General features: G+C 39.7%; 1 protein-coding gene across 1 annotated transcript in view; it reads left to right on the forward strand.

The window, feature by feature from the left end:
• BZW2 (basic leucine zipper and W2 domains 2) overlaps window positions 1-18798 on the forward strand; it is a 68498-nt gene extending 49700 nt beyond the window's left edge. Inside the window, exons 8-12 of the mRNA XM_049785696.1 lie at window positions 4513-4683; window positions 6301-6447; window positions 8419-8557; window positions 17243-17365; window positions 18335-18798. Of these exons, the coding sequence (XP_049641653.1) occupies window positions 4513-4683; window positions 6301-6447; window positions 8419-8557; window positions 17243-17365; window positions 18335-18363 (609 nt within the window). The 3' untranslated portion in view covers window positions 18364-18798. The remainder of the gene's footprint in view (window positions 1-4512; window positions 4684-6300; window positions 6448-8418; window positions 8558-17242; window positions 17366-18334) is intronic.
• Window positions 18799-26699: the final 7901 nt, after the last annotated feature.

The raw sequence follows: 26699 nt of genomic DNA on the forward strand, positions 1-26699 counted from the left end.
GTTTTGTTTTTGTTTTGGGGCAATACCTGATGATGCTCAAGGGTTACTCCTGGCTATGCTCCTGTCTCCTGCTGGGATTGAACCCAGGTCTGTCCTGGGTCAGCCACGTACAAGGCAAACGCCCTACCACTGTGCTATCACTCTGGCCCCTTACCTTTTAGGTCTCTTACCCTTTCTTCTTAAATGAATGTGCCTCCAGCGCTGGCTGTTAAAATCTTGGTTCACCAAATCATGAAGATTGGTTTGAAAAGTATGTTACAAAAGGATTGAGAATGCTACTTTTTCTCTTTCTTCCATGCATCTATTGATTTCTTGTTTCTGATACTTCTAAGAAAGAAGTGACTCTAATGGTCTTCAAATAAGCTATTTTCTAACTAGGAAAATATTCTGGTCTTTGATATATATCAGCAATTCCCGCGGTGTAATACAGTAGCTAAAAGGCCTGAGCCTATCTTGAATAGAAGCATGGTTCCATTTATTTGTAGACAATTTGACTTTCATCTGCTATCAAATTAAAAATAGTCATGGGGAATATAGATACTTTCCAATTGGAAGTTTCCGGTCACGGTATTGCAGTTTGAATATAATAAAGTTCCATCAGTCACATCTGTCAGATGTTTGAGATGTCTTGGCTGTGACTCCTAGTTTCAAAGGAATGTTAACACCAGCTGAATCTTTTCCGTGTGGGATCCTGATCTGTTAGGCTGACAGAGTCACTCCAAGTAGGCCCCTTCTGTCCACATGAAACAAGGGAGCCTGGTGACTCCATCTTCTCACATGAAAAAACCACTGAGCCAAAGAAGTCACTGGTAGTGGGTGAGAAATTTCAGCCCACTCACAGGCAGTTTCTCCACCCCTGCAGACAGACACAAGACTGGGCTTCACTTACTACTCTAATAGAGAAAGGCTGGAGTGTTTAGAACAAAGAAACAGTCTATGGCAACTTGCTGCAGAATGCTGTTATTTCTTAGAACATAGTTCCTTGAAGAATGTAGGTAGAGCTCGACTAACACAATGAGAAGATCTCATAAAGATTTTTTTTTTCTTTTTGAAAACACAATGAGCTCTTCTTAATATATTTCCGTGATTGCTTATACATCAGGTATCAGATGCTTTGGTGGTAGTTTCTACCAGAAATGCTAGAAGCAGCTTGAGGATAAGATAAATTTGTAGTACTCCAGTACTCTGCAGGCCAGAAACTTTGAACTCACCTAAGACATGAGGAACTAGAGGATCAGTAAAAGAATGTTAGTTTCATTGCCACTTACAGCAAAGTCTAATTTGCTATACTAGTAGTACATTTTAGAAAAAGTAGCACATTATTGGAGTTTAGGTATTTTACGTACTTCCCTTAATATTACAGAGCAAAACAAAAATGGTCTAGCAATCACTACTTCAAACACTTGAAAAAGGAACAGTGACAAAGGTAGTAGCCAGAAGCTTCTAGAGTTGAGGATATTAGAAAGAATCAAATATACACATTCTTATTTTTTTATTAATAATTTTTATTTTGACCAAAGTGGATTACAAATCATTCACAGTAGTATTTCAAGTACATAGTGACATTGAATTAGGGGCATTCCCACCATTAATGTTGTCTTATTTTTATGGAGTCTATATTGTTTCAGGAAAACAGGAAATAAACTAAATTCATAGTTAAATATGTAATATTAAATACAGGAAAAGTGCTATAAGGAAGGAAATTAAGATAACATGCTAAAGAAGAGCTACAGCAATAGTACAGCAAGTAGGACACTTGCCTTGCAATCAGCTAACCCAGGTTCCATTTCCAGCATCCCATATGGTCCCAAGCACCACCACCAGAAGTAATCCCTGAATGCAGAACCAGAAATGACCCCTGAGCATCACCAGTATACCCCCAAAATAAAATACCACAAAAAAAGCTAAAGAGTGTTAGCATGTTAGTTGGGCATTCAGTTTTTAGCAGGAAGAAGGAAAAGCTTTTAATTAGCAAAAATTGTGAGAGAGAGAAAGAGAAAACTCCCAAGTACCATCTAAAATTTTAGGTATTTTTCTTGTGTAGAATGGGAAACTTTGGGGAAGTTCTCTGCAAAATAATTTATATTGTGATTTTGCTTCATATAATACGATTTAGCCAGCATTACTCAGGCAGGTCAGGTGCATTGCTTATAGTCTCAGGAACAAGAGGCAGGTCAAAGACATAAGTCTAAGAATGAATTGAGTGTGGAATTCTATTTATGAAAAACAAGTCAGTTTTTCAAACAAATGCAAAGCAAATACCAAGCCAGTAAATATTATATAATTTGTATGGACTTTGCTGCAACTTCATCTATATATTAGTTTCTTGTGTATCAATAAACCTTGATAATATTTGGTGAAAATGACTTTATTTCAGTATTTGGTGACCTGAACACAGTTTATATGAACAGTTGCAGTTATCTTTTCTTAAATGTTGAATATCTGCATTATTAGAGTGAATACTAACATCAGATCACATGATTCAATCCTTCGATATTATTGGCTGTCTAGTTTAAGGGAGGGTACTTAACTCTTGTTTTGTATTGTTATTGTGGGGAGAGGCCACACCTAGTGGTGCAAAATATAGTACACCCTACTCACTATACTTTCAGTTAATCTACAGAAATTTCTACTTTTTTTAATTGTACACTCAAAGAAGATGCAATTGATTAGGACTGAAGAGAGAGTACTGTAGGTAGGACTCTTGCACACATCTAGATGATCCAGTTTGGCTCCCAGAATCCCAATATTGTACACAAAAATAAAATCATGACATATAACTCAAAATCAAGATAAAACTATGTCTGGAGAGATAGAGCATTTTCCTTGCACATAGCTGACCAGAGTTTGATCCCCATCATTGCATATGATCTCCTGTGTGCAGAGCCAGGAGTAACCCCTGAGCACCTCCAGATGTGGCCTAAATAGGGGAAAAAAAAAAGATGACAAAAGATAAAATACAGTAGTCCTTCCATTCCCAAATTCAGAAGACCTTTGTCAGAAAATTTTAGACTGGGCCCTGAGACCAAAGAACTCAAAGGACTGGAGCACCTGTCTTGTACGACACACTAGTCCTGTGCTCAAACCCTGTCTAATTTAGCACCTCTGGAAAGAGCCTCTGAGCACAGGGCCCCAAATGCTGCTCGGTATAATCCCTCCAAAGAAAAAAATGTTTTAATCTAATAGGAACTGTTTGCTTTAATAGGAATGTGTTTGTTAGCTACTCCCACCAACTCTGTTCTCATGGGTTGAAACTCATAACTCAACAAGGGAAGCTAGAGGATGATGGTAGAGAGAATATTAAGTTTTGAGTGAAGACCAGGAGCTGTTTGGCTTAGCTCCCTACTATGGACATACATGTCACTTACATGATTCTGTCTCTTACAGCTCTTTCTACTTAGATTCTCATTGGAACCACGTAGCATCATCTCTTTATGCAAAATAATCCACATACTAGTGTGAATCTAATTTTTAAGAATGCAGCAGTCTGGAAAACCATGAGAACGTTGACAGCTGTCTTGATATTTTAGTTGGGTGTTAAAATATCACAGGATCAGAGCTATGATTAAGTGTTCCTGAGTTTCTGCCGAGCTTTATTAGGTAAAATGAAAACTCGGTAAAAATATGAAAGCAGCCATGTTGTTGTTTGCTCTTTCCACGTCTCCAGCAGAATTATATAATGAGGGACCAGAGCAAAAGCATAGCAGGTAGGGCACTTGACTTGCACGCAGCCGACCCAGGTTTGATCCTTGGCATCCTATATGGTCCCCTGAGTAATTTGATTTGGTCCCCAGGAGTGATTTCCTGAGCTCATAGCTAGGTGTAACCCCTGAATACCACCAGGTGTGGCCCAAAACCAAAACAAAAAAAAAATTATATAATGAATTTAAGCATTAGTAGAATAGGTTTCTACCAAGACTTACTGTTTGTGAGAGTCACTACTATTAAATAATAAAACAAACTTTTTTTTTCTCCCTAACAAGTAAGAATAATAGCATTTTCTCAGAATGTGAAGCAATCCTTGAGAGAATAATGCTCAGTGTTGTTTTCCTACTGTCGTCTCAGATTATTTCAGCACTTTCCAAGCTGCCTTTATTCAATCATACTTAAGAAAAAGTGACACTGATGATTTCAATGTGTCTCATCTCTAAAACAATTTCACTATCATTCAGCATTATTTTCTTTGCATTTAATTTCTCAAATTTAGACCTATCTTTACACATACTCTGCTTGATGAAAGTGGGGTGAGGAGTAAATAATAGCTCAAAATGAACAGAGCTCATTTGCTTAAGCACCCTAGCCTTTTCTCTTTGCAACGTTGTAGTTTCAAAAGGTATTTAGCGGCTGCTCAGTACCTATGCCTAAGAGGTATTCATTTGGAAAGCAGCTTTGTTCTCTCAAATCTGAGATGTTCCTAGTGCTATTTTTACATGGCAATTTTGTACGTGATGCATGCCGAGTTTGAATCACTTGTTCCCTAACTGGCTCTCTTTTGTTCTCTATCTCACGCAGGAACTTTTTCCAGTGAACAGGCAGAGTGTGGATCACTTTGCCAAGTACTTCACTGATGCAGGTCTGAAGGAGCTTTCCGACTTCCTGCGTGTGCAGCAATCTCTGGGCACCAGGAAGGAATTGCAGAAGGAGCTCCAAGAGCGCCTTTCTCAGGAATGCCCTATCAAGGAGGTGAGAGCCCAGGGCTGGCATTGCAGAAAAACCAGCCAGGAAAGAATGTAAATAAAATGGCCAGAATGACCTTTGCCTCTCTCAAGGAAATCTCCCTTTGCTAAAGGTGGAGATGTGCTGGAGAAGGGTTTACTCCTGGCTCTGCACTCAGAAATTATTCCTGTTGGCTCGGAGGACCATTAAGAATGCCGGGGATAGTTTCTTTAGCCATTCGTCTGTTGAAGGGCATCTTGGTTGTTTCCAGAGCCTGGCTATTGTGAATAGTGCTGCAAATAAATATAGGTGTGAGGAAGGGGTTTTTGTATTGTATTCTTGTGTTCTTGGGGTATATCCCTAGGAGTGGAATAGCTGGGTCGAATGGGAGCTCAATTTCCAGATTTTGGAGGAATCTCCATATCGCTTTCCATAGAGGTTGGACTAGACAGCATATACACAATGAACTATTATGCAGCTGTCAGGAGAGATGAAGTCATGAAATTTTCCTATACGTGGATGTACATGGAATCTATCATGCTGAGTGAAATAAGTCAGAGGGAGAGAGAGAGAGATGCAGAATAGTCTCACTCATCTATGGGTTTTAAGAAAAATAAGTCATTTTTGCAACAATCCTCAGAGACAATGAGAGGAGGGCTGGAACTTCCAGCTCACTTCATGAAGCTCACCACGAAGAGTGGTGAGTGCAGTTATAGAAATAAGTACACAGAGAACCACCATAATCATGTGAATGAATGAGGGAACTGGAAAGCCTGTCTAGAGTACAGGTCAGGGTGTGGTGGGATGGAGGGAGATTTGGGACATTGGTGGTGGGAATGTTACACTGGTGAAGGGGGGTGTTCTTCACATGACTGAAACCTAATCACAATCATTTATGTAATCAAGATGTTCATATAAAGAAAAAAATGAAAAAAAAAAAAAAAAGAGTGCCGGGGATAGAACACGGGTAGGCTGCATGAAGGGAAAATGCCCTCCCTGATGTGTTATTGCTCCAGTGGTTGGTGGTTTGTTTTTTAAATCTGAAGAGCAAAAGGTTGATGCTTTGGAGTAGATTATCTGTTTTTGTTGTTGTTGTTGTTGTTTTTCTGGTTTTGGTTTTTGAGTCACACCTGGTGGCACTCAGGGGTTACTCCTGGCTCTGGCTCTATGCTCAGAAATCACTCCTGGCATTCTCCAGGGACCAGATGGGATGCCGGAATTTGAAACACTGTCCATCCTGGGTTGGCTACATGCAAGGCAAATGCCCTACTGCTGTGCTATCTCTCTAGCCCTGGAATTGATTATCTTGAAGATAAAATGAAACCAATATCTTCTATGATCTATCTCCATTAGCTATGTGTTCCTATAATGGAACTATATTTTTTGATATCTATGTGTGATCTTGACTTTTAAGCTCTAATTATATGTATACACTTAAGGGTGACTTATGGCATGTGCAGGGGACCACACGGGTGCTGAGGATTGAACACTGGTCAAATGTATGCCAGGCATATGCCCCACCTTATGCACTATTGCTCCAGCCTCACCTAGACTTACTAATGGGAAGACTAAAGATTCTGCTCTGTAAACCAGTCATTGTATGTTTTGTCTGTGTCCTGATCTGAGATTTCCTGTGACATGTAGGTGGTGCTCTATGTGAAGGAAGAAATGAAGAGGAATGACCTTCCTGAAACAGCAGTGATTGGGCTCCTGTGGACCTGTATCATGAATGCTGTGGAGTGGAACAAGAAGGAAGAACTTGTTGCTGAGCAGGCACTGAAGCACCTGAAGGTACAGTGGCCAGTCAGAAAGCAGCCCAGTACAGCAACTGCAACTCCTGACATGGCAGCAAATGGGTCATGACCACCCTTCCCCAACACTCAGGCCACACATATCTCCCAATGAGTTTTCTTTGCTCAGATTGTTAGTGCCTTAAATGTTTCAGGTGTCAAAGCCAAATATTTAAAGGCAAGTTCTTATTGATAACATCCCCCCAAAAAAACTTCCAGAATAGTTTCATTTTATGTACTAAATATTAAAGAGAAAAACCTTTGAAATATCTTTCCTAAACAATAAAACCTTAGGGTTTTTGGTTTGTGGGTTTATTTTTTGGTTTTTGGTTTTTTGGGGGGAGGTTGTTTTTTGTTTGTTTGTTTGTTTTTGGTATTTGGGACACATCTGTAGTGCTCATGGGCTACTCCTGGTTTTGCACTCAAAAATTACTCCTGGTAGGCTCAGAGGACTATATGGGATACCATGGAACAAACCCAAGTCAGCTGAGTGCAAGGCAAACACCCTACCTGCTGTGCTATTGTTCTGGCATCTCAAAATCTTAGATATTTTTATTGACATAGAACACACTTGTTTAAATATGTGTACATATTTAATATTTAAATATGTTTACATAATCTGTAGGGTGCATTAAAATTTATAAGAAATACCTTGCTTGTGTTTATGCATAAATACATAGGGTATTGCTTAAACTGTCTTTTCTCTATAAAACTAAATGAAGACAAGTCTAGAAAGATAGTAGAGCAAGTCATGGAGTTGCCTTGCACATTGTCAGCATGAGTTTGCTCCCTAGTTGGCTGAGCACAGAGCCAGAAGTAATCCCTAAGAACAGCCATGTGTGGTCCAAACACCAAAAATAGAAAATCGGAGGGGAAGGGAATCAGGAGTAAAGAGATGGTACAGCAGGTAGGGAACTTCCTTGGCACACAGTCAAACCGGGTTGGATACCCTGCACCTTATATTAGCTCCTCAAGCACCACCAGGAGCAATTTCTGAGTGCAGAGCTAGGAGTAACTACTGAGGATCACTGGGTGTGGCTAAAATAAACAAACAAATCTAAAACTGTATTAAGACAACTGGAAGATTTGGGGCCTGTCTATAGAGTGTACTCTTGATCAGACAAGTCAAAGGCTCTTATTAAAACTAGGTAGAAACTAGTATAACCTTGCAGGTAAGGTTGGTCATGGGAAACTACTAGGAGGGAGCAATTATTACACTTAGAGAAAACCATGACTGTACTTCTGTGGCTAGAAACCAAGAAACTAAGGGAAGAATATGCACAAAGTCATCAAGATCTGATGGGGGATAAGGCCGGACTCCTCAGCCAGATGGTAGAATCATGCCCCATGGATTGGAGACAGCATCACAGCTCTGTCCCCAAACCTACAGCTGTTAGCTTTATATAGAATGAATGTTGGGGACAAGGTATTCTGTTGTTCTTGTTTTGGGGACACACTCAGCAATACACTGGGGTTACTCCTGGCTCAGCACTCCAGAATCACTCTGGCAGTGCTTGGGGATCTATATGTAAGTGGAATGCCAACAATCAAAGCAGGTTGCCCAGGTGCAAGGTAAACATCTTAGCCTCTGTGCTCTTGTTCGCCCCTATAGTCTGAGTTTTATATCTTTCAGTGAAAGAAATCTAATAAGATGCTGGGTAAAAGAATTTATTAATTGAACACAAAATCTAAAATGCTTGCCTTGCTCATATGGTTAACTTGACTTGGTCACCAGTATCACATATGGGCCCCACAAGCATTTGCCAGGAGTGAGCACTCAGCACAGAATCTGAAGTCAGTCCTATGCATCACCAGATGTGCTCCCCTGAAAAAGAATAATAAATAAATTATAATAAGATCATCAGAAAGTAAAAGTCTCTAAACAAACCTCTCGACGAGTGTTAGGGTCTTGGTGGTTTAGGCCCTGTAACTCTCGCCAAATTCACAGTTTTTCTTTTCAATTCTGTTCTAGCAATATGCTCCCCTGCTGGCTGTGTTCAGCTCCCAAGGCCAGTCCGAGCTGATCCTCCTCCAGAAAGTTCAAGAATACTGTTATGACAACATCCATTTCATGAAAGCCTTCCAGAAGATCGTGGTTCTCTTTTACAAAGGTACCCATTCATATTGCCCTACTGCTCCCTGTCTGTTTTGTTGAGGTTCTGAGCAACAAGCCAGGGAGGAGCAAAAGATTCATGTCATTCATTCTAATCTTGGCAAGTTTTAATGAGGCACCATGTTATGGGGCAATAAAGGTTTGGGCACCCTGAGCTGTTACCACTATTGGAAGTTGCTAAGACTAGTGAGGAGTTAGCTATTATATTCTTGGTGGGGAGTAAGTAAAAAGAATGGAATTATATAACATAATAGATTCATTTTTTTTTGAATTGTGACAATTAGCTTGAATAACTGTGATTATTAGAATGCTTTTATGATACGGTCCCTTTTCAGGAGCCATAGAACTGACTTTAAAATTGCTGAAACAATTAGTCTTTTGACTTGATATTTTTGTTACTTGACTGAGATATTTGCTTATTTTTAACATTTTCCTGCCTTTTCATCTTGTTTGTAAGGATTACGTTGCCATGACAACCGGCTTGGCCTTTAATAAAAGAATATATTGCTATTCGCTAATCTCAATTTCTACATATATATATAGCCTATAAAAAGTAGTCCTGGACTACTATTTGGTTTTATGAAGGGGAGAAAGATTAATATTAATCAAAGAGTTAATTTCCTTCTAGAGGTTTCTTGTTTTGCTTTATGGATAGGGTTCTGTTTGTTTGTTTTTGCATGTTTGTTGTTCTGAAGCCACAGTTGGCAGTGCTCAGGGTTACTTCTATACTTGGGACTCACTCTTAGCAGGACTCAGGGGACCAGGGATCAAACCTGGGTCAACCATGTGTAAGCACCCTAACTGCTGAACTATCTATCCCACCCACTGGTGTAGTCTTACATTTGTCTGTGTTTAATGATAATTTGGAGTGTCAAATATTCTATTCTTAATTATATCCAGTTTTAAATGTTTACCATAATAACATTTCACAAACATTTTAAACTGTCCTCTAGATTTCTCCAATACATCCTAGATGTTATTTGGGGAATATTTCATCTTTTTTTATCAGAGCACATAGAAATCAGCACAATTTTTCTATCAGCTAAAGAATCCAGGGACTGCCTGATCTCACACAAAGTTTAGTAGTTGGTCTTTTGGTCTGGTCAAGTTTGAATGAAGCCCTCTTAGAAGTAAAATATATCCTTACTTGGCTGCTTATGTGGCTTAGTGGTAGAGCATGTGACTTTCATATATAAGCACTTGGGTTCATTCCCCAATATCAAAGAAACAAAAAACAAAATTAGGGCTCATGAAAAGATACCTAATGTGGCTTTCAGGATCAGCTGTTAAGATTCAGAAACCACCTCTGATTTCTGAAAAATATATCGCAAGAAAGAAGTAATATCGCACCCAACCAACATTCCACCATTGGTCATTCTATACTCATTGTAGCTCTATTTTACACAGGTGAAGAGATCTGTGAAAAGGTTTTACATAATGGGTGGTTGGAATTTTCTACTTCAAAAAAGGGATTCTGCTGTGACTACACTTGTAGAGCAGCTTACTTGTTCTACTTGCAGGATGACATCAAGAGATTTCAGAGCATAATTATTTTTGGCAGTTAGTTACCTAATAATTGTTAGTCCCAGTATTCCCAGGAAAATAAAAAAAATAAATAAAAGAAAGCTTTATTAAAATGGCAACCTAAGCTTCCTGCCATGACGGGTCCTTCTGGCCCTCATATCTATTATCTTGGGAACTATTAATATGTTTTATATCCCACAAATGAATGTGTGATAATCCTATGTTTGTCCCTTTCCCACAGACTAAATTCACTCAGCATAATACTCTCCAAATCCATCCATGTATAAGTGAATTTCATGACCTCTCTTTTCCTAACAGCTGCAAAATATTGCAGAGAATTATTCCATAGCTGCATATTCCATAAAACTATCCCATAACTGTATATGTATATAACTGCATAGATGCATAGTTTTTGTTTTTGTTTTTTGTCTACTCATCTGTTCTTGGGCATTTGGGCCTATGATAGGAAGCTTGCCACAAATAGGGAGGGAATATAAATATATATTTTTATATATATATATATATATATATATATATATATATATATATATATATATATATATATATATATAAGCTTGCCACAAATAGGGAGGGAATAGTTAGAGAAAGGACCACTATGACAAGGTAGTTGGAAACAACCACTCTGGAAAAGAAGTAGGTGCTGAAAGGAGATAAAGGGATTTACATGTTACCTTTTTAGGTATAACTGAAACCTTAATCATGAACAACTTTGTGACTAAGCAAAAAATTAATATAAAGTTATTAAAAATATATGTCTAGTATTTAAAAAAATATGGTGGGGTTTATATACCAAATGGAATACTATTGAGTTATAAGACGAGATGAAATTTTGCTATTTGCACCAAAATTAAAAGAGCTCAGTGAGATGGTTTAAAGTGAAATAATTCAGATGGAAAAAGACAGGTATTGGATGATTTTTATCCAGATAACTCTATTTGAGGCTATATACCTATACACTCGAGAATAAGCCGACCTGTTAATCAACCGCCCACCCCCTCCAATTTTACCCTAAAAACTGGGAAAACTTTTAGTGACTCGAGTATAAGCTGAGGTGGAAAATGCAGCAACCACTGGTAAATTTCAAAAATAAAAATATATACCCCGAACATTTACAATAATTGAGGAATCAGTAGGTTAAATGTTTTTCATTTATTGCTAAAGAAAAACTGTAAACTAGCAACAATAACTTTAAAACTTTAAATAAAGTGCAGGAAACCATAGCTTAACAGGTAATCCAGCTAAATCACAAAGGTTAAAATCCTTCAAAACTGGACTCCTCCTCCTCCTCATCTGTAAGTCCAAACAGAGCTTCAGCTATATCCGATGTGAGGGTATCAGCATAGACATTGTCATCATCACTGAGCTCGCAGATATCATCATCACTGATGTTAGTCTCATACAAAGTGCAGAATATTGCGGGTTAAACAGTTCAGTGGCATGCAGTTCAGTTCAGCCGCCTACCTCTTCAGCTCACCTGCGACTTGTGGACAGAGGTAAAGCACCGCCCCTTCCAGCAGACTGCAAAAGATGACCAGAGACTACGTGCATTTGATTCGGTACATGCGCACTGGATCAGATTAACTGTATGACCCACATATAAGCCAGGTTTGGCTTTTCCAGCACAAATTTTGTGCCAGAAAAACTCAGCTTATACTCAAGTATATTACGGTAGTTAACAAAGAAATATAAAACAGTGAACATTAACAGCAAAAGTAGTTTCCCCATGGTAAGAAATTAGGAGTATAAGAAATATTTTTCTTATATTTTTGGTATTTTTTTAATCTTGTAAAAATGATTTTAAATAACTGAAAAGTTGCTTCTTCTGAAACCAAAATACATAAAATAAAATGATAGCCTAAGCACATTCTTGTAAATCAATAGTTAGCCCAGTCAGTGTTTCTCTTTTTGTTTTGTTTTGTTTTGTTTTATTTTGGGGCCATATCCGGTGGTGCTCAGGGGTTACTCCTGGCTGTCTGCTCAGAAATAGCTCCTGGCAGGCACGGGGGACCCTATGGGACATCGGGGCTCGAACCAACCACCTTAGGTCCTGGACTGGCTGCTTGCAAGGCAAACACCGCTGTGCTATATCTCCAGGCCCTGTTTCTTACCAGTTATTTTTTTCCCCCAACTAAGTCAGTTATTTGAGTTATATCTGCATGAGATCCTATTCCATTATACTTTACAAAAGAATCAAATATTTTTTAATGAATGATGGCATCCAGGTAGCATATAAAACATTAAAATCTTTCAGATGTCTTAAAACAGTAATGTCAACATTTCCCCCTATTGTATATCAGCATATACTTCTTACAGGAACCAAAACAGGCTACTTTGAGCTTCTTATTCTTTAGCCCCAAATACTAAAGAACAGTACCTGAAGCTACAAAATAACTTAAAAGCAACCACCATGCAGTTTAAGAAAAAAAATAACAAAAAATCTATTGTATTATTGGGCCAGAGCAATAGTATAGCAGGTTGAGAGCTTTTTCTTATATGCAGCAAAACCAGGTTTGATCCCTGAAAGAGTAATCTCTGAGCATCTCCAGGTATGGCCCCAAAACAAAACAGAACAAAAAGTTTATATTAAAACAAGAGGCAGTGACTTTTCACTAGGGAATAAACTAACTGGATGATTCCACTTTTTTTTCTATCCCACATTTTTTTTCTTAAATGCAATCATTTATTTCTTAAAATAAGCTTAAATTAATGAGTCATATCACAGGCTAGGCTATATTGAGATGATAAAAAACTAAACGTCATTTTTAGATAACTAATCTTCTACAAAGTAATGCACATAGTCTCTTTGTTTTCTTGAATGAAATAATAAGATTTTTCTCCTGAGAACATAAGATCCCTGGGGAGTGGTTGTTTTGTACCACTATTAGGAGAATTAGTGTTTACCTCCTCATCTTTTTAAAATGGCTTTGCCTTTGACTTTATTTGATTTAACAAATACCTGTGCACCAAGGTATGTTTTTAATCAGGATTTAAGTGGTTTTTATTTTGCACTACGTATGACTAACTAGAAAGATTTGGTGAGCAGTGTGCATGAAAGCTCTCCTTCCTTCTGAATCACCTGGAGAGCTTATTAACACAGAAGTCTAGAGACCTGGCTTTGGCTTGAGATTTTGCATTATAAGCAATTATCAGGGAATACAGTGATTGTTCTAGGACCGTAGGCCTAAAGGTGGAGACAATATTCTTTGAAGCATTGCAACATTTTACATTGTACATTTATATTAATTTTATGCATACATACACTTTGTTTGTTTGTTTGTTTTGCACCACGTTCAACACTGCTCAGGGGTTACTCCTGGCTCTGAGCTCAGAAATCACTCCTGACAGACTCAGGGGATCTTATGGGATGCTAGGGATCAAACTTGGGTCAGCTGTGTGCAAGGCAAATGCCTTACCCACTGTGCTACCCACTCAGCTCTGTAATTTTTTTGTATCTCTAAGACAGAAAGGAATAAGAGTAAGCTTGCACTTATTTTCTTTCTCTTTTATTTATTTTTTTTTTGCATTTATTTTCAAACATCACAATAACTTCTTAAAAAATTTCTCTACCTTTCTGAAATTTAGTGCCATGTCCTCAAGCACCAGGGCTGGAAAATGTAAAGCTACTCAAGTCCCATTGTAACCTAGTCCCTTATTTTTTACAATAATTCCACAGGTTAAATTATCTAAATTACCAGCCTTGGTTTTCTCAATTACCCTTTATAACATTGTCTCCCTGTTCCTCATGAAAACAATTGTTTTGTTGTATAAATCAACTTAACTTTTTTTTTCATCAAATGAATGAATGGAACCATTTTAAATGCATTGGCTACATACATACCAAAGGGTAGGTGCTGGAAATGAACTACATAGTCTCTGACTTCCTGGACTTAGAAGAAAGTCAAGAATTACAGGCATCAAGTTGATTGCTAAAAGGAAAAGAATCTAGGAGTCAGCAGTAGTAAAGGGGTATTTGCCTTACATGCTGCCAGTTCATTTTTAATTCACAGCATCCTATATGTTTCCCTGAGCCTTCCCAGAGTGTTCCCTGTATATAAAGCAAGGACTCAGCCTTGTGCTCTGTGGGTGAGTGTTGATGGGGGAGATAGAGAAAGAGGAAAAGTGACAGACAGGAGGTGAGAGAGAGGGAGAGTGGAAGAGAAGAGAATGCACTCATTGAGAGAAGACCTGGAGTTAGAATGGAACCTAATTTCCTAATTTGACGGGGCAAGAAGCTTTCCTGGGGCACATATGTTCCTGCAAAGAAGCTTACTTGCGGAGAGGAAGAAAAGTTTATTTTAGAGAGACGACACACTGTTTTATTCTATGAAAAATCTATGTGCAAATTGCAAAATCTCTTGTTCTTGTTTCCTTTCCACTGATTTTTATTTTTCATAGTTGTTTCCCAGAGATGCAGCAATCACCTTATCACACACACACACACACACACACACACCACATACCCTTGAACTTGGAAGGCAAGTACTCCTCTATTGAGGTTCATCTCCGGCCTCTTAACTGTTTTTCATACTTCCAAAGAAGTATGAAGTTAAACTTTTACCATTAAACTTTTCACTGAGCAAAAGTTGAGTTTCTTAAACTCTTATTTTGCTTAATCTCAGAAGTTGCCATCTAAATGGTTTCTGTGCTTTTTTTTTTTTTATTTCTTGTCGCAAGAAATTTGGCCTTGAACATGTATATTTATTAATTATGGCCATGCCTGTGTACTAGATTAAAGTTGTCTTATGTACTGTCCACTAATAATCAAGATGCAAGGGCACATGCTTGGAGAATGATTCAGGAGTTGGACAACCTAGTATGCCTGGAACCAGAGTCAGTCTTATGCCAGAAAACTTCAGGGATACAGTCTCCTTGTATTTAGGCCAAGGCTTTTGTGTTTTGTATTTTTTTAATTTTACCCATATTTTGCTGGGCTTATGCCACTCTCACACCGTTATTACTGTATTTTTTAACTCTTATTCTTTTTTTTTGTTTGTTTGTTTGTTTTTTTTTGTTTTTGGGCCACACCCGGCATTACTCAGGGGTTACTCCTGGCTGTCTGCTCAGAAATAGCTCTGGCAGGCACGGGGGACCACATGGGACACCGGGATTCGAACCAACCACCCTTGGTCCTGGATCGGCTGCTTGAAAGGCAAATGCCACTGTGCTATCTTCGGGTACTCTTATTCTTTTTTTAAAAACAAAAAAGAGCCTATTAAATTTTCTGTTAGTGCTTCAATGAATTCATTGTGAGTCAGTAATTTTAAAAAAATATTCTTCCCTTTCTCTTTCGTCTCTTTAGTTTTTCTTTCAATTTTCTATATTTTTAAAAGTATGTTGCTTTTGGTCTTTCTAAAAAAATGTATTATTATCAGTTATGTCAACCATGTAACGCATTTTCTTTAAATAAAATAATTAAAAAAAGAAAAAGAAAATCATTGTAGTTGACTGCAAAGCCTCTTTCAGCCTCTGTGGGGCAATAGAACACAGATATAAGCTCTCTGTTTACAGGAGGATAACCTCAGACAGGAAGCATTACATCACCTTTCCAACATGTGTGTGCGAAATTTCTTCAAAAAAATAGAAATCCAAAGCCAAAGTGGTGACACAGTGGTGGGCCGTTTGCTTTGCACACGGCTGACCTAGGATGGATCACACATTTTGATCCCCCTATGTTGCATATGGTGCCCCATGCCTTCCAGGAGCGATTTCTGAGCAAATAGCCAAGAGTAATAATCCCTGGGTGTGGTCCAAAAACAAAAAAGAAAGAGAATTCCATTATACCTGCTTGTCACATTTGAATTCATGTTTTAGAACATGACTGATAATAGTTCAATGGTACCTACATATAATTTATTAACCAAATATATGTGTGTGTGTGTGTGTGTGTGTGTGTGTGTGTGTGTGTATGACATCTACATGCTTTAAGTTGTCTTACTGATAGAATTGCTTTGAAATTACTGACATACTCAAAGGAACTTGAAAACCTATATTTGAGCTACTTAGTAATCTTTAAAAATTTCTGCAAATCAGTCTCATAAAGGAACAAATCACTTCCTTCTGTTTTAAATTGACCTGTTCCTTACCTCGGGAAGACCTGGGCTTTGATAGTAAATGAGTGGGAAAGTTCTCTTGCAGTTGGGAATGTGGAACTGGAAACACAAGAAGCAAATAAACAGAAATAGCGATTCCATTAGATTACTGAGTACGGTGTGAGGAGGGCAAGGCACTGGGCCTTGTATTTGGCAGAAATAATCGTGACACTGGTTCCATTTTCTGGCACCAAATATAGTCCCCTGAACACTGCCAAGGGTCAGGTCACTCTTTACCAAGAACAACATCTGAGCATCTCTAGGGCTCAAACAAAATTTCTAATTATAACTTTCGTGTCTAGGTTATCCTTACAAATAAGCAAATTCATTCCAGTCTTCCTTCTTCTGCAACTTGTAGTACATTTAATGATAAAAGTAAACAACTTTTAGAAGCTATGTTTAAAAAAATATAGCCATATACGAGGCCAGAGTGATAGCAGAGAGGTAGGGCTTTTGCCTTGCAGAAGGCCAACATGGGTTCAATCTCCAACATCCCATATGATTGGCAGAGCCTGCCCATAGTAATTTCTGAGCATAGAGCCAGTAGTATTATGCATGCCTTTGGGAGTGGCCCAAAAACAAGGAAGAAGAAGAAGAAGGAAAAACAGCCACATACATTTCAGTCAACTAATTCAGTCATACTAATTGATCCTAGGAGATCCATCTTTATAATGAATTGTTGATGCTACTAATGTGTCCTATCTAGATCTGTTTCACCTGCGCTTTTTTCATTCGGAAGGTAAATGCTCTTAGAGGTTGCTTCCTAATCAACATGTGTTGCGGATTTCTTTGAAAAATTGCAAAATGGCTCAGTTCCCTACCAGCAAATAGACTATAAGTGATTTCCAAGTTCCAGTAGTTCCAATAATTATTTCATACCTGATGTGATTATATGTTCTATTCAATTTTTATTAACTGCTAAAATATGTCAATGTATAGATACCGTGAAATGATTGCTTATAATTAAATTCTAAACCATCAAATTGATTTGAAGTATATGTTGGCTTTATAATAGTAGTAAATATAAAATTTTTGGTTTGAAATTGCAGCTGACGTACTGAGTGAAGAAGCAATATTAAAGTGGTACAAAGAAGCACATGTTGCCAAAGGCAAAAGTGTTTTTCTTGACCAGATGAAGAAATTTGTTGAGTGGCTCCAAAATGCAGAAGAAGGTATGATTCCACGTAAAGATCTTGGTGGCCTTTTAACAAATACTTTCTTATTATAATTCAACTTATTATCTACCTCTTGTACCAATTATTCTTCCTTTCCTAACACTAAAGTTCCTAAGATGACTTTCCTGTGAAACATTTGCCTGCATCTCAGTTTCTTATTCTTTTCTGAAATCAAGGCAGTAAAAACTTCTAGAAGATAGAAAAGCAAAACAAATTCTTAAATCATCTGCCCTATTGGAGGACAAAAGAGAAGGAAATGATTAGCAGGTGTTAAAGGGCAAAAATAAATTGACATGATCGCACATCATGGCATGATAGAGATTTTTATAAAACTTTTACTGGGTGACAAATTTATAAAATGGGATGACAAAGTCTATGAGCAATAATGAATGAGAGTGAAACCAGCTAAGCATGAGAAGTTTATTTTAGCCAACCCATAGAGTAAGTTTTGTATTTTTTTGTAATGATGATATATTTAGAAATATTTATGTTTAAAAGCCAAAAGGAGCCAAAGTTCCTTTGCCATCAAATTAGGACATATTTTATCTGGTAAATTGATGCCCTAGGTCTAACATGTACGTGGGGTAGATCAGTGTGGGATTAGGAGTAGGAACTCAGGGTCTGGCTGCTTAAATCTGTTAATGAAGCCACATTGAAGTGTGAGGCCCTGAAAGTTCACACTAGCTTCATCACTTACAGGCACCTGAATTTCAAGGTTAAATACAAACTTAAAAAAAAAATTACAGAGGGGCCAGAGCAATAGCACAGTAACAGCAGTAGGGCATTGCCTTGCACCTGGCCGATCCAGGTCCAACTTTGGTCCTATCCCCAGCATCCCATATGATCCCTCCAGGCCAGGACCAATTTCTGAGCGCATAGCCAGGAGTAACCCCTGAGCATCATAGGGTGTGGCCCAAAAAGGAAAAAAAAAAAAAACAGTAACAAAGATTTTTCTTTCTTCCATAGAATCGGAATCAGAAGGTGAGGAAAATTAGACGCCTCAAGCAAGAAGCACAATACCTAGCTCACCACACAAGTCTACGATTGGAAATGCTGAACCTCTGGAGAAGAGGCACATGGCTTCTGTTTTCACACAAGAAATAATGAATAGGCTAGACTTCCCCCATACAGAGCGGGGAGGAGGGTTTTGTTTTTGTTTTGTTTTTTCAATGGAGCCCTAAGGCATCAGCTGTTATTCTTGGGACTCTACCTCCTGTTCACTAAATGCTAACTTCAAGCCATTCAATCCGAGTCACTAGGAATCGGAAACTAGGAGCTCAAAAAGACTCCTCTTTTTTAGCTGTATTTTTCAGGTACTGTGTGGTAAAGGCTCCACTGGTGTCTATTACGGGGCCGCTTTAGTAGTTGTGTATCTGCTCGTGTATGTAATTTGAAAAACCAGTTTTTTAAAATAAATGACTTTTTAAAAATCTGGGTTTACCTTCTCGGAGCTGGGACTTCTTTTCTAGTCTCACTGGGATGACATGTGACTTAACACCTGAATCGAACATCTAATTAGAATTGTCAATCATTACACTTCTTTGCATTTATAAAAACAACGGTCTCTTCTGTCTCCATAACTCATTCTTTATAATATTTAGAGTGAAATACAAATCACCCTGGGGCCCGGAGAGATAGCACAGCGGTGTTTGCCTTGCAAGCAGCCGATCCAGGACCAAAGGTGGTTGGTTCAAATCCCGGTGTCCCATATGGTCCCCCATGCCTGCCAGGAGCTATTTCTGAGCAAACAGCCAGGAGTAACCCCTGAGCACCGCCGGGTGTGGCCCAAAAACCAAAAAAAAAAAAAAAAAAAAAAAAGAAAGAAATACAAATCACCCCAGAATTCTCTTTACCTGAGCCCAGTCAGCCCAGGCTCCCCATAGAAGGGGGAATTGGAGGTGTACATGGTAGAAGGAGAACCATTGAGGGCCAACACTGAGGACAATTACACAGAAATCACAAAGGCAATAATTTGGGGTTGAAATCTTCATCTAATATTAGAACACTAAGAAAAGGTATAAGAAATACCTGTGTAGGTTTTGGAGAGGTAGTACAGTGGTTTATGTGCTTGCCTTAGAAGTGTCCAACCCACATTCCTTCCTGGCACTCCATATGGTCCTTTGAGCACCACCAGGAGTAAGGGCAGAGACAGAAATAAGCCCTAAGTACCACCTGCTATAGCCAAAAAGAAATGCCTTTGTAAAACTGGCTTTGGGAGGGGCCAGTGAGGTGGCGCTAGAGGAAAGGTGGCTGCCTTGCAAGTGCCAGCCAAAAAAGGACCGGGATTCGATCCCCTGGCATCCCATATGGTCCCCTCAAGCCAGGGGCGATTTCTGAGCGCTTAGCCAGGAGTAACCCCTGAGCATCAAACGGGTGTGGCCTCCCCCCCCAAAAAAAAAACTGGCATTGGGAAAGCATGCAAAAGAACTCAAAAAAGTCTTGACATAAAACTAAATCTTTTTCGGGCCCGGAGAGATAGCACAGCGGCAGCGTTTGCCTTGCAAGCAGCCGATCCAGAGCCAAAGGTGGTTGGTTCGAATCCCAGTGTCCCATATGGTTCCCCGTGCCTGCCAGGAGCTATTTCTGAGCAGACAGCAGGAGTAACCCCTGAGCACCACGGGTGTGGCCCAAAAACAAAAACAAAAACAAAAAAAAACAAAAAAAAACAACTAAATCTTTTTCAAAAAGATAGTACCTGTATTAAGGAGCTTGCTTTGCTTGCTTGCAGCTCTGGCTTAGTCCTTGGCAATACTTAAGACCCCCTCAAATACTACCAGGCACAAGAACAGCCCCTGGCTTCTGTCAGTTGTGGTCCCCAAACAAATATATATAATATATACATATACATCAATGTATATACATATATTTTTCTGAATGAAAGATAACTAAATAGAAGCACCAAAACAGGTGGAAATAAGCATTTCAACAAACTGGGGAAAATATTTTTGAGGAAAATAACAGAATTAATGACATATTATGGAAACATCTATGAATAAAGATGCTAGAAAAGATTGTTGACTCATTTGGACATTTAAAACAAATTGCACAGATTACTTTTTATCAGATATGTGAAAACAATATTCATTAATGTATGAAAAATGAATAACTCATAAGTCATGGCTGGGGGGCCGGGCGGTGGCGCTGGAGGTAAGGTGCCTGCCTTATCTGCGCTAGCCTAGGAGACGGACCGCGGTTCGATCCCCCGGCGTCCCATATGGTCCCCCAAGCCAGGAGCGACTTCTGAGCGCATAGCCAGGAGTAACCCCTGAGCGTTACCGGGTGTGGCCCAAAAACCAAAAAAAAAAAAAAAAAAAAAAAAATAAGTCATGGCTGGGAGAAAAGGATAAGAGAATTTTCCCTTTACATAATGAATTTTGTCAACAGTAGCATGTATATAAAATCTGTATAGTAAAAAATCAAAAACCGTTTTAGAAAATTTAAAGGAACTTTTATTAAAAAAATTAAATATTACATAATGTTCTACCACAAAGATGAACACTTATTTAGTTTTAATATTTTTTTTAAGTATCATTTTGCTTAAGTCTTTTGCTTTTGGGGCCACACCCAGTCTCACTTAGGGTTTACTCCTTGCTCTGTGCTCAGAAATCACTCCTGGTTCTGGAGACCATTTGAGACGCCCGGGATCGAACCCAGGTCCAACCTAAGTCAGCCTCGTGCAAGGCAAACTGCTGGGCTACCACTCTGACCTCAATTGCAGGTATATTCTATTGTATTCCTTTTCCTTTAAAAAATTTCAACATTGGGGCCGGAGAGATAGCATGGAGGTAAAGCATTTGCCTTGCATGCAGAAGGTTGGTGGTTCAAATCCCGGCATCCCATATGGTCCCCCAAGCCTGCCAGGAGTGATTTCTGAGTGTGGAGCCAGGAGTAACCCCTGAGCACTACCGGGTGTGACCCAAAAACCAAAAAAAATTCACCATTGGGACCACAACCTGTCAAATACTTGAGATTCCAGATTATATTCTAAGTTCACCATAGTGATTTATGCCATTCACTGGAGAAGAGTTGGTAAAATGTGGATACCTGATGAAATGGATAAACTACATCTGACTCCATGCCTTGTTTTAAAAAAGAAAGAAAAACAAACTTTCTGTGAAGATTGTCTTTACAGGACTAGAACTGAATTGTAGGAGCTGACCACACAATATTGGCTAGCCTACAAAAATGAAATTGCACACCAGTTCACCATTCTTTGCCTTCAATAAAAACCTAGAAAGCTTGTTTATTAGTTGGTGAGAAGCGAGTAGGAAGAGGTTTGGCTTTTGCTCAAGATTTAACTTCTGGCTATGTGCTCAGGAAACACTCCTGTCAGTGCTCAGGAAACCATTTGGGGTGTTGGGTATCAGACCTATGTTAGCTTCATGCAAGCAAGTACCCTACATGCTGTACTTTAAGCATCCCCTCATCAGACAATGTTGGCAACAACTGTCTTGGAGTTCCTGATTTAGTCAGTACTCCTTAGGAAACTGCAGGATTTGGATTTCTTAACAAGCCCCCAACTTGCACTTTTGTGCTGATATAGAGTTCTTCCTACATCTAATCTAGGTCATTCTAATTCCTTAGTAACCTATTTCTTGCCTCAAACCAGCCTCCATAGAACAGCATCTTGATTTACACTACTTTGAAAGCTTTTTTGGGGGGGGGAGTGGGGGTCACACCGGTGATGCTCAGGGGTTACTCCTGGCTATGCGCTCAGAAGTCGCTCTTGGGGGACCATATGGGATGCCGGAGGATCGAACCGCGGTCTGTCCTAGACTACGTCTGGCAAGACAGACACCTTATCTCTAGCGCCACCGCGCCGGCCCCTGATCTACCATTCTTACTGAGTACTAAAAGTCTTGTCATCTTAAATCTAATGTTTTTGGGCGGGCCACACCCAGCAAATCTCAGGGGTTACTCCTGGCAGGCTCGGGGGACCATATGGGATGCCAGGATTCAAACCGGGGTTTGTCTTGGGTCGGCCGCGTGCAAGCAAAGGCCCTCCCACTGTGCTATCACTCAGCCCCCTCTAATTCTAAAATTCTAAGCAATTCTAAAATATGCTTAAGAGGCACCAGAAGGTTTGGCTAATATCTCAATTCAAATTGCCTTGACTTCCTACTGGCACTGAGTAAATTCTGAAACTTTTTTTTAAAGCATTCTCTTCCTTTCTGCTTTAACAGGAAAGCCCAATGATTTTTCTCAATGTAAACTGAGCTTCATTGTCACCTGAAAGCTAGTTAAAAGCCAATTTATCCACTAAATTAGAATCTCTGACTCATTTCAGCAATCTATTTGAGTAGGGCCCTTTGTGATTCTGATTTGAGTTTAGGTTTGAAATCCAATGCTTTGGGGCCAAAAGAGGGCTGGAATTTACAAGCTTACCTTGGGCACTGTTCAATTCCAGTTACTGGCCAAGAGTAATATCTGAGCTTGGTTGAGTGTGGCCAAAAAATCGATAGGGTATGAGCCTTGCATATATGGCTGACCCAGGTTCAATCCCCAGCATCCCTAAACTGCCTTTGATCCTGCCACGAGTGATTTCTGAGTGCATAGCCAGGAGTAACTCCAGAGCTTGGCTGTCAGGTGTGGCCCCCAAACCAATTAATTGATTAATTAAATTAAACAAACACAAACAACAGAAACACAGCCTTAACCTGAAGGAGATGCAAGGAAAGGGTTAAGTGAAAAAAGTGTCTCAGGTGGCGCCAAAACACTGGATCTAACAATGAAAGCAAAGGAGACTGGACAGCCCTGGATGGAGAGCAAAAGAAGAGGAACTTCCAAGCTGCTGAGTAAACTAAATTTGGGAGAGAAGTTCTGGGCGATTGCTAGGTGGAAAGTTGAGCATTATGTTGACTTTAGTAAACTACATATGAACAAGCAGAAACCCAATAACAAAGGAGCAGTTAAAAGAGTATCAACTTATACACATCAGGGGCTGGCGAGGTGGCGCTAGAGGTAAGGTGTCTGCCTTGCAAGTGCTAGCCAAGGAAGGACCGCGGTTCGATCCCCCTGCATCCCATATGGTCTCCCCAAGCCAGGGGCAATTTCTGAGCGCTTAGCCAGGAGTAACCCCTGAGCATCAAACGGGTATGGCCCGAAAAACCAAAAAAAAAAAAAAAAATAGTTATACACATCAGAGTATATGCATCAGGTTTTGATGTACAATCCCAGAGAAGGGCACAATATACCAGAGCACTGAAACAGAATTTGTCCAAATATCCAGAAGGTATATTCAGAAGTCTTTTCCTCCAAGGCTTTTTGCAAAAGCTCACACTGGCCACTGTAGCTCAGGTCTTGGAGTCATTAAGAGAAACCCCAAAAGATCTACTGGTAAAGGGGATGAATCCTTTGAGGCCAATCTGATAAAATGCCAGTAGAGGCCTTCCAAAAGCTGCTGCACCACCTTGTTGTCCCCTCTCGAATCCTACTTCATCCAGCCCTATTAGAAGTCCCTTGGGCCCGGAGAGATAGCACAGCGGTGTTTGCCTTGCAAGCAGCCGATCCAGGACCAAAGGTGGTTGGTTCAAATCCCGGTGTCCCATATGGTCCCCCGTGCCTGCCAGGAGCTATTTCTGAGCAGACAGCCAGGAGGAACCCCTGAGCATCGCCGGGTGTGACCCAAAAAAAAAAAAAAAAGAAGTCCCTTTAGAACCTGAAGATTGATATCAATGAGCTGCATATAGTTCAGAACAACCAAGTTGAATATTTTTCCCACTGCTGCAGATGGAGCAGATTTGTTTCCTTCTGCAAATGACTGGCTTAAGCCAATCTTGCCAGAAGAGCCATTTTGCTTCCCTGTGGCCCACAAGCCAGTGAGGCAGAGAAGTAACCAACCAATCAGTAGACAGGAAGATGCTGAGACAGTTGGGGGACAGTGTAAGGTACAGTGGTCTTTATACCCCATTCACTATTGCCCTTATGCATTGCACTGTGTTCCCTGAGGCCCTGTAGAGATGTGCAAGCTGTCTTTTGAAGGTTGTGAATATTGGCAATGAAGGAATAGGTATTGAGATGAATGTTTGAGCAAAGGGAGCAGAATAAAGCTTAAGGAATCAACATTAGAGACAATGAACTCAGGGCTGGAGCTATAGCACATCAAGGAGGGCATTAGCTTTACATGTGGCCAACCCTGTTTCAATCTCTGGCATCCCATAGAGCCTCTTCTGAGAGTCAGAACCAGGAGTAACCCTTGAGCACTGCTTGAGTGTGGCCAAACCACACAAACAAAGAGACTAAGAACTCAAAGGGAAAGACAGGCTAATAGCCCAGACACACAGGTTCCATTGAGGCCTCAACAAAATTTTGATCAGTGGCATCTTTGTGCCCTGGTTGCTTTGGTGTCAGTTTACACTGACTGAGCAAACAGCTGCTGAGAGCTTAGGGGCAGATGAACCTTTCACCCCCTTTCTTGACAAGAGTACAAAAAGCATTAGAAAGAAAATCGCAAAGATGGAAGTTCAAAAGGAGATGATTAAGCACAAAAAGTCTGCCCCTCCCTTATGCACTCCCCCATTTGCTAACCTGGGTCCATTTGATACAGAATGTTGCACAATATGGTGATGTTGGCATAGGTGCAGAAGGCAAATGACAAGACCTGCTTCCATTGTGAGCGCCAGGAGCATCTCAAGAAAGATTGAAAAAGGATCAACAGAAGGCAGACAGAGAGTTCCAGGGACATGCCCCATTGTAGGAAGGGAAATCACTGGGTTTATTAACATGATTTTAAATATGATATGGAAGGTAAAACCATTCAGCAGGGATAGGGGAAGTGAGGCAGCAGTCCTCAGCCCTATACAAGAGAATATTCTAAAACCTCATCCATGACATGGTCAACAGAATAAAAGAGTAGAGGGAGCAGTAGGGAGTGCAAGTCTCAATTTAGTCAATAGAAATGCACAAGTCATCACAACTGAAGCAGGATTGGAATTGATTTCAACTGGCATTGATGGACCAGTACCCCCCAGACACAGTAGAATTATTCATAAGAAGCAGCAGCTGTACCTTAAAGAGTTATATTATTCATCCAAGAGTTACTGATTTTGACTATACCAGGAAGACAAATAATGTTGTCTGTTCCAGGGTTGGCACATGTATTTGGAGAAAAGAAAATAGAGTAGCTCGTACTGTTACCCTGCATTAATGAAGATAAAGCAGTGAGCAGGAGCAAGGAATGTGAGTTTAGCTCTATTCTTAGTTGGGTTACCTGGATTTGCCTCCCAGAATGTGAGAAATAACAATGGCTAGCCCGTGTCTTGGTCAAGGCCCGCAATTCTAAGTCATAAGCCTTGACCCTTCTTCCTATCTACACTGGGACAGACAGAATTGAGGCTGCCATTCTGGATAATTGAGCAGCCTTTGATTACTGTCTGTTACTAAGCCAGAAAGAGATGTCCATATGTTAGAAATATGTGGTTTCATCTTGTGTGAGCACAGTCAATGAATTCAAGCAGAAATACTAAAAACACCAGAAATTAAGCTAAGGAGGCAGAGCTAAGGCGTATCCTGCATGCTGTCCACTCAGAAAAAAAGACCATGACCATCATCAGGGTACCCTACCTTGCCCCCACCAGAACAAGAAAGTCAGCTAAGGATAGAAATATTGTAAAAGGCTCTTGGTCATTGCTGGACTAGATTACCAGCTGGCTACCCGACTTGACCTGGACACCACATTTTTTAGGACTATTCAACATGATGATTATCCTGTTCTTTTTGAGCTGTCTCAGCGACTCCATAAGGATGTTATTCTCACCCAACCATGTTAACCAAAAGAGAGGCTTTGCTACAATAAATGTATTCATATGTTTTGATGTCCAGTGCTTAGGAATCTTCCCAATATTTCCCTGAAGCTTCGCCTTAAAAAAAGAAAAAGGAAAGATGAGCAGATGCAAGGAAAAAGTTCAGTAGAAAAGTACTACTTGGTAGATAAGCCACTATATTAACATACACTTTAGGAAAGATTAATCAGAGTGGAAAATGTCTCTGGAGAGGGCAAGATGATCTCGCATCCTTCTATGTATTGGGGTAGGGCATATGAAGAAAGAGAATGGCAGTGCTCTGTCACTGTATGACTCAGATCAAGTTATAGAAACAGTGAGCAACTAATCTGAAGTCATTTCCCGTACATGGGAACACCTTCTGAAAAGGAACAGTTCCTCTCAAAATCACTATGTATTTAGCACAAAAATGAAAACAATTCTTTCTTTTTTTTTTTTTTTTTTTTGTGGTTTTTGGGTCACACCCGGCAGTGCTTAGGGGTTACTCCTGGCTCCACGCTCAGAAATTGCTCCTGGCAGGCACGGGGGACCATATGGGACGCCGAGATTCG

Source organism: Suncus etruscus, chromosome 13 (genome assembly GCF_024139225.1).
Source record: "Suncus etruscus isolate mSunEtr1 chromosome 13, mSunEtr1.pri.cur, whole genome shotgun sequence".
Lineage (NCBI taxonomy): Eukaryota > Metazoa > Chordata > Mammalia > Eulipotyphla > Soricidae > Suncus > Suncus etruscus.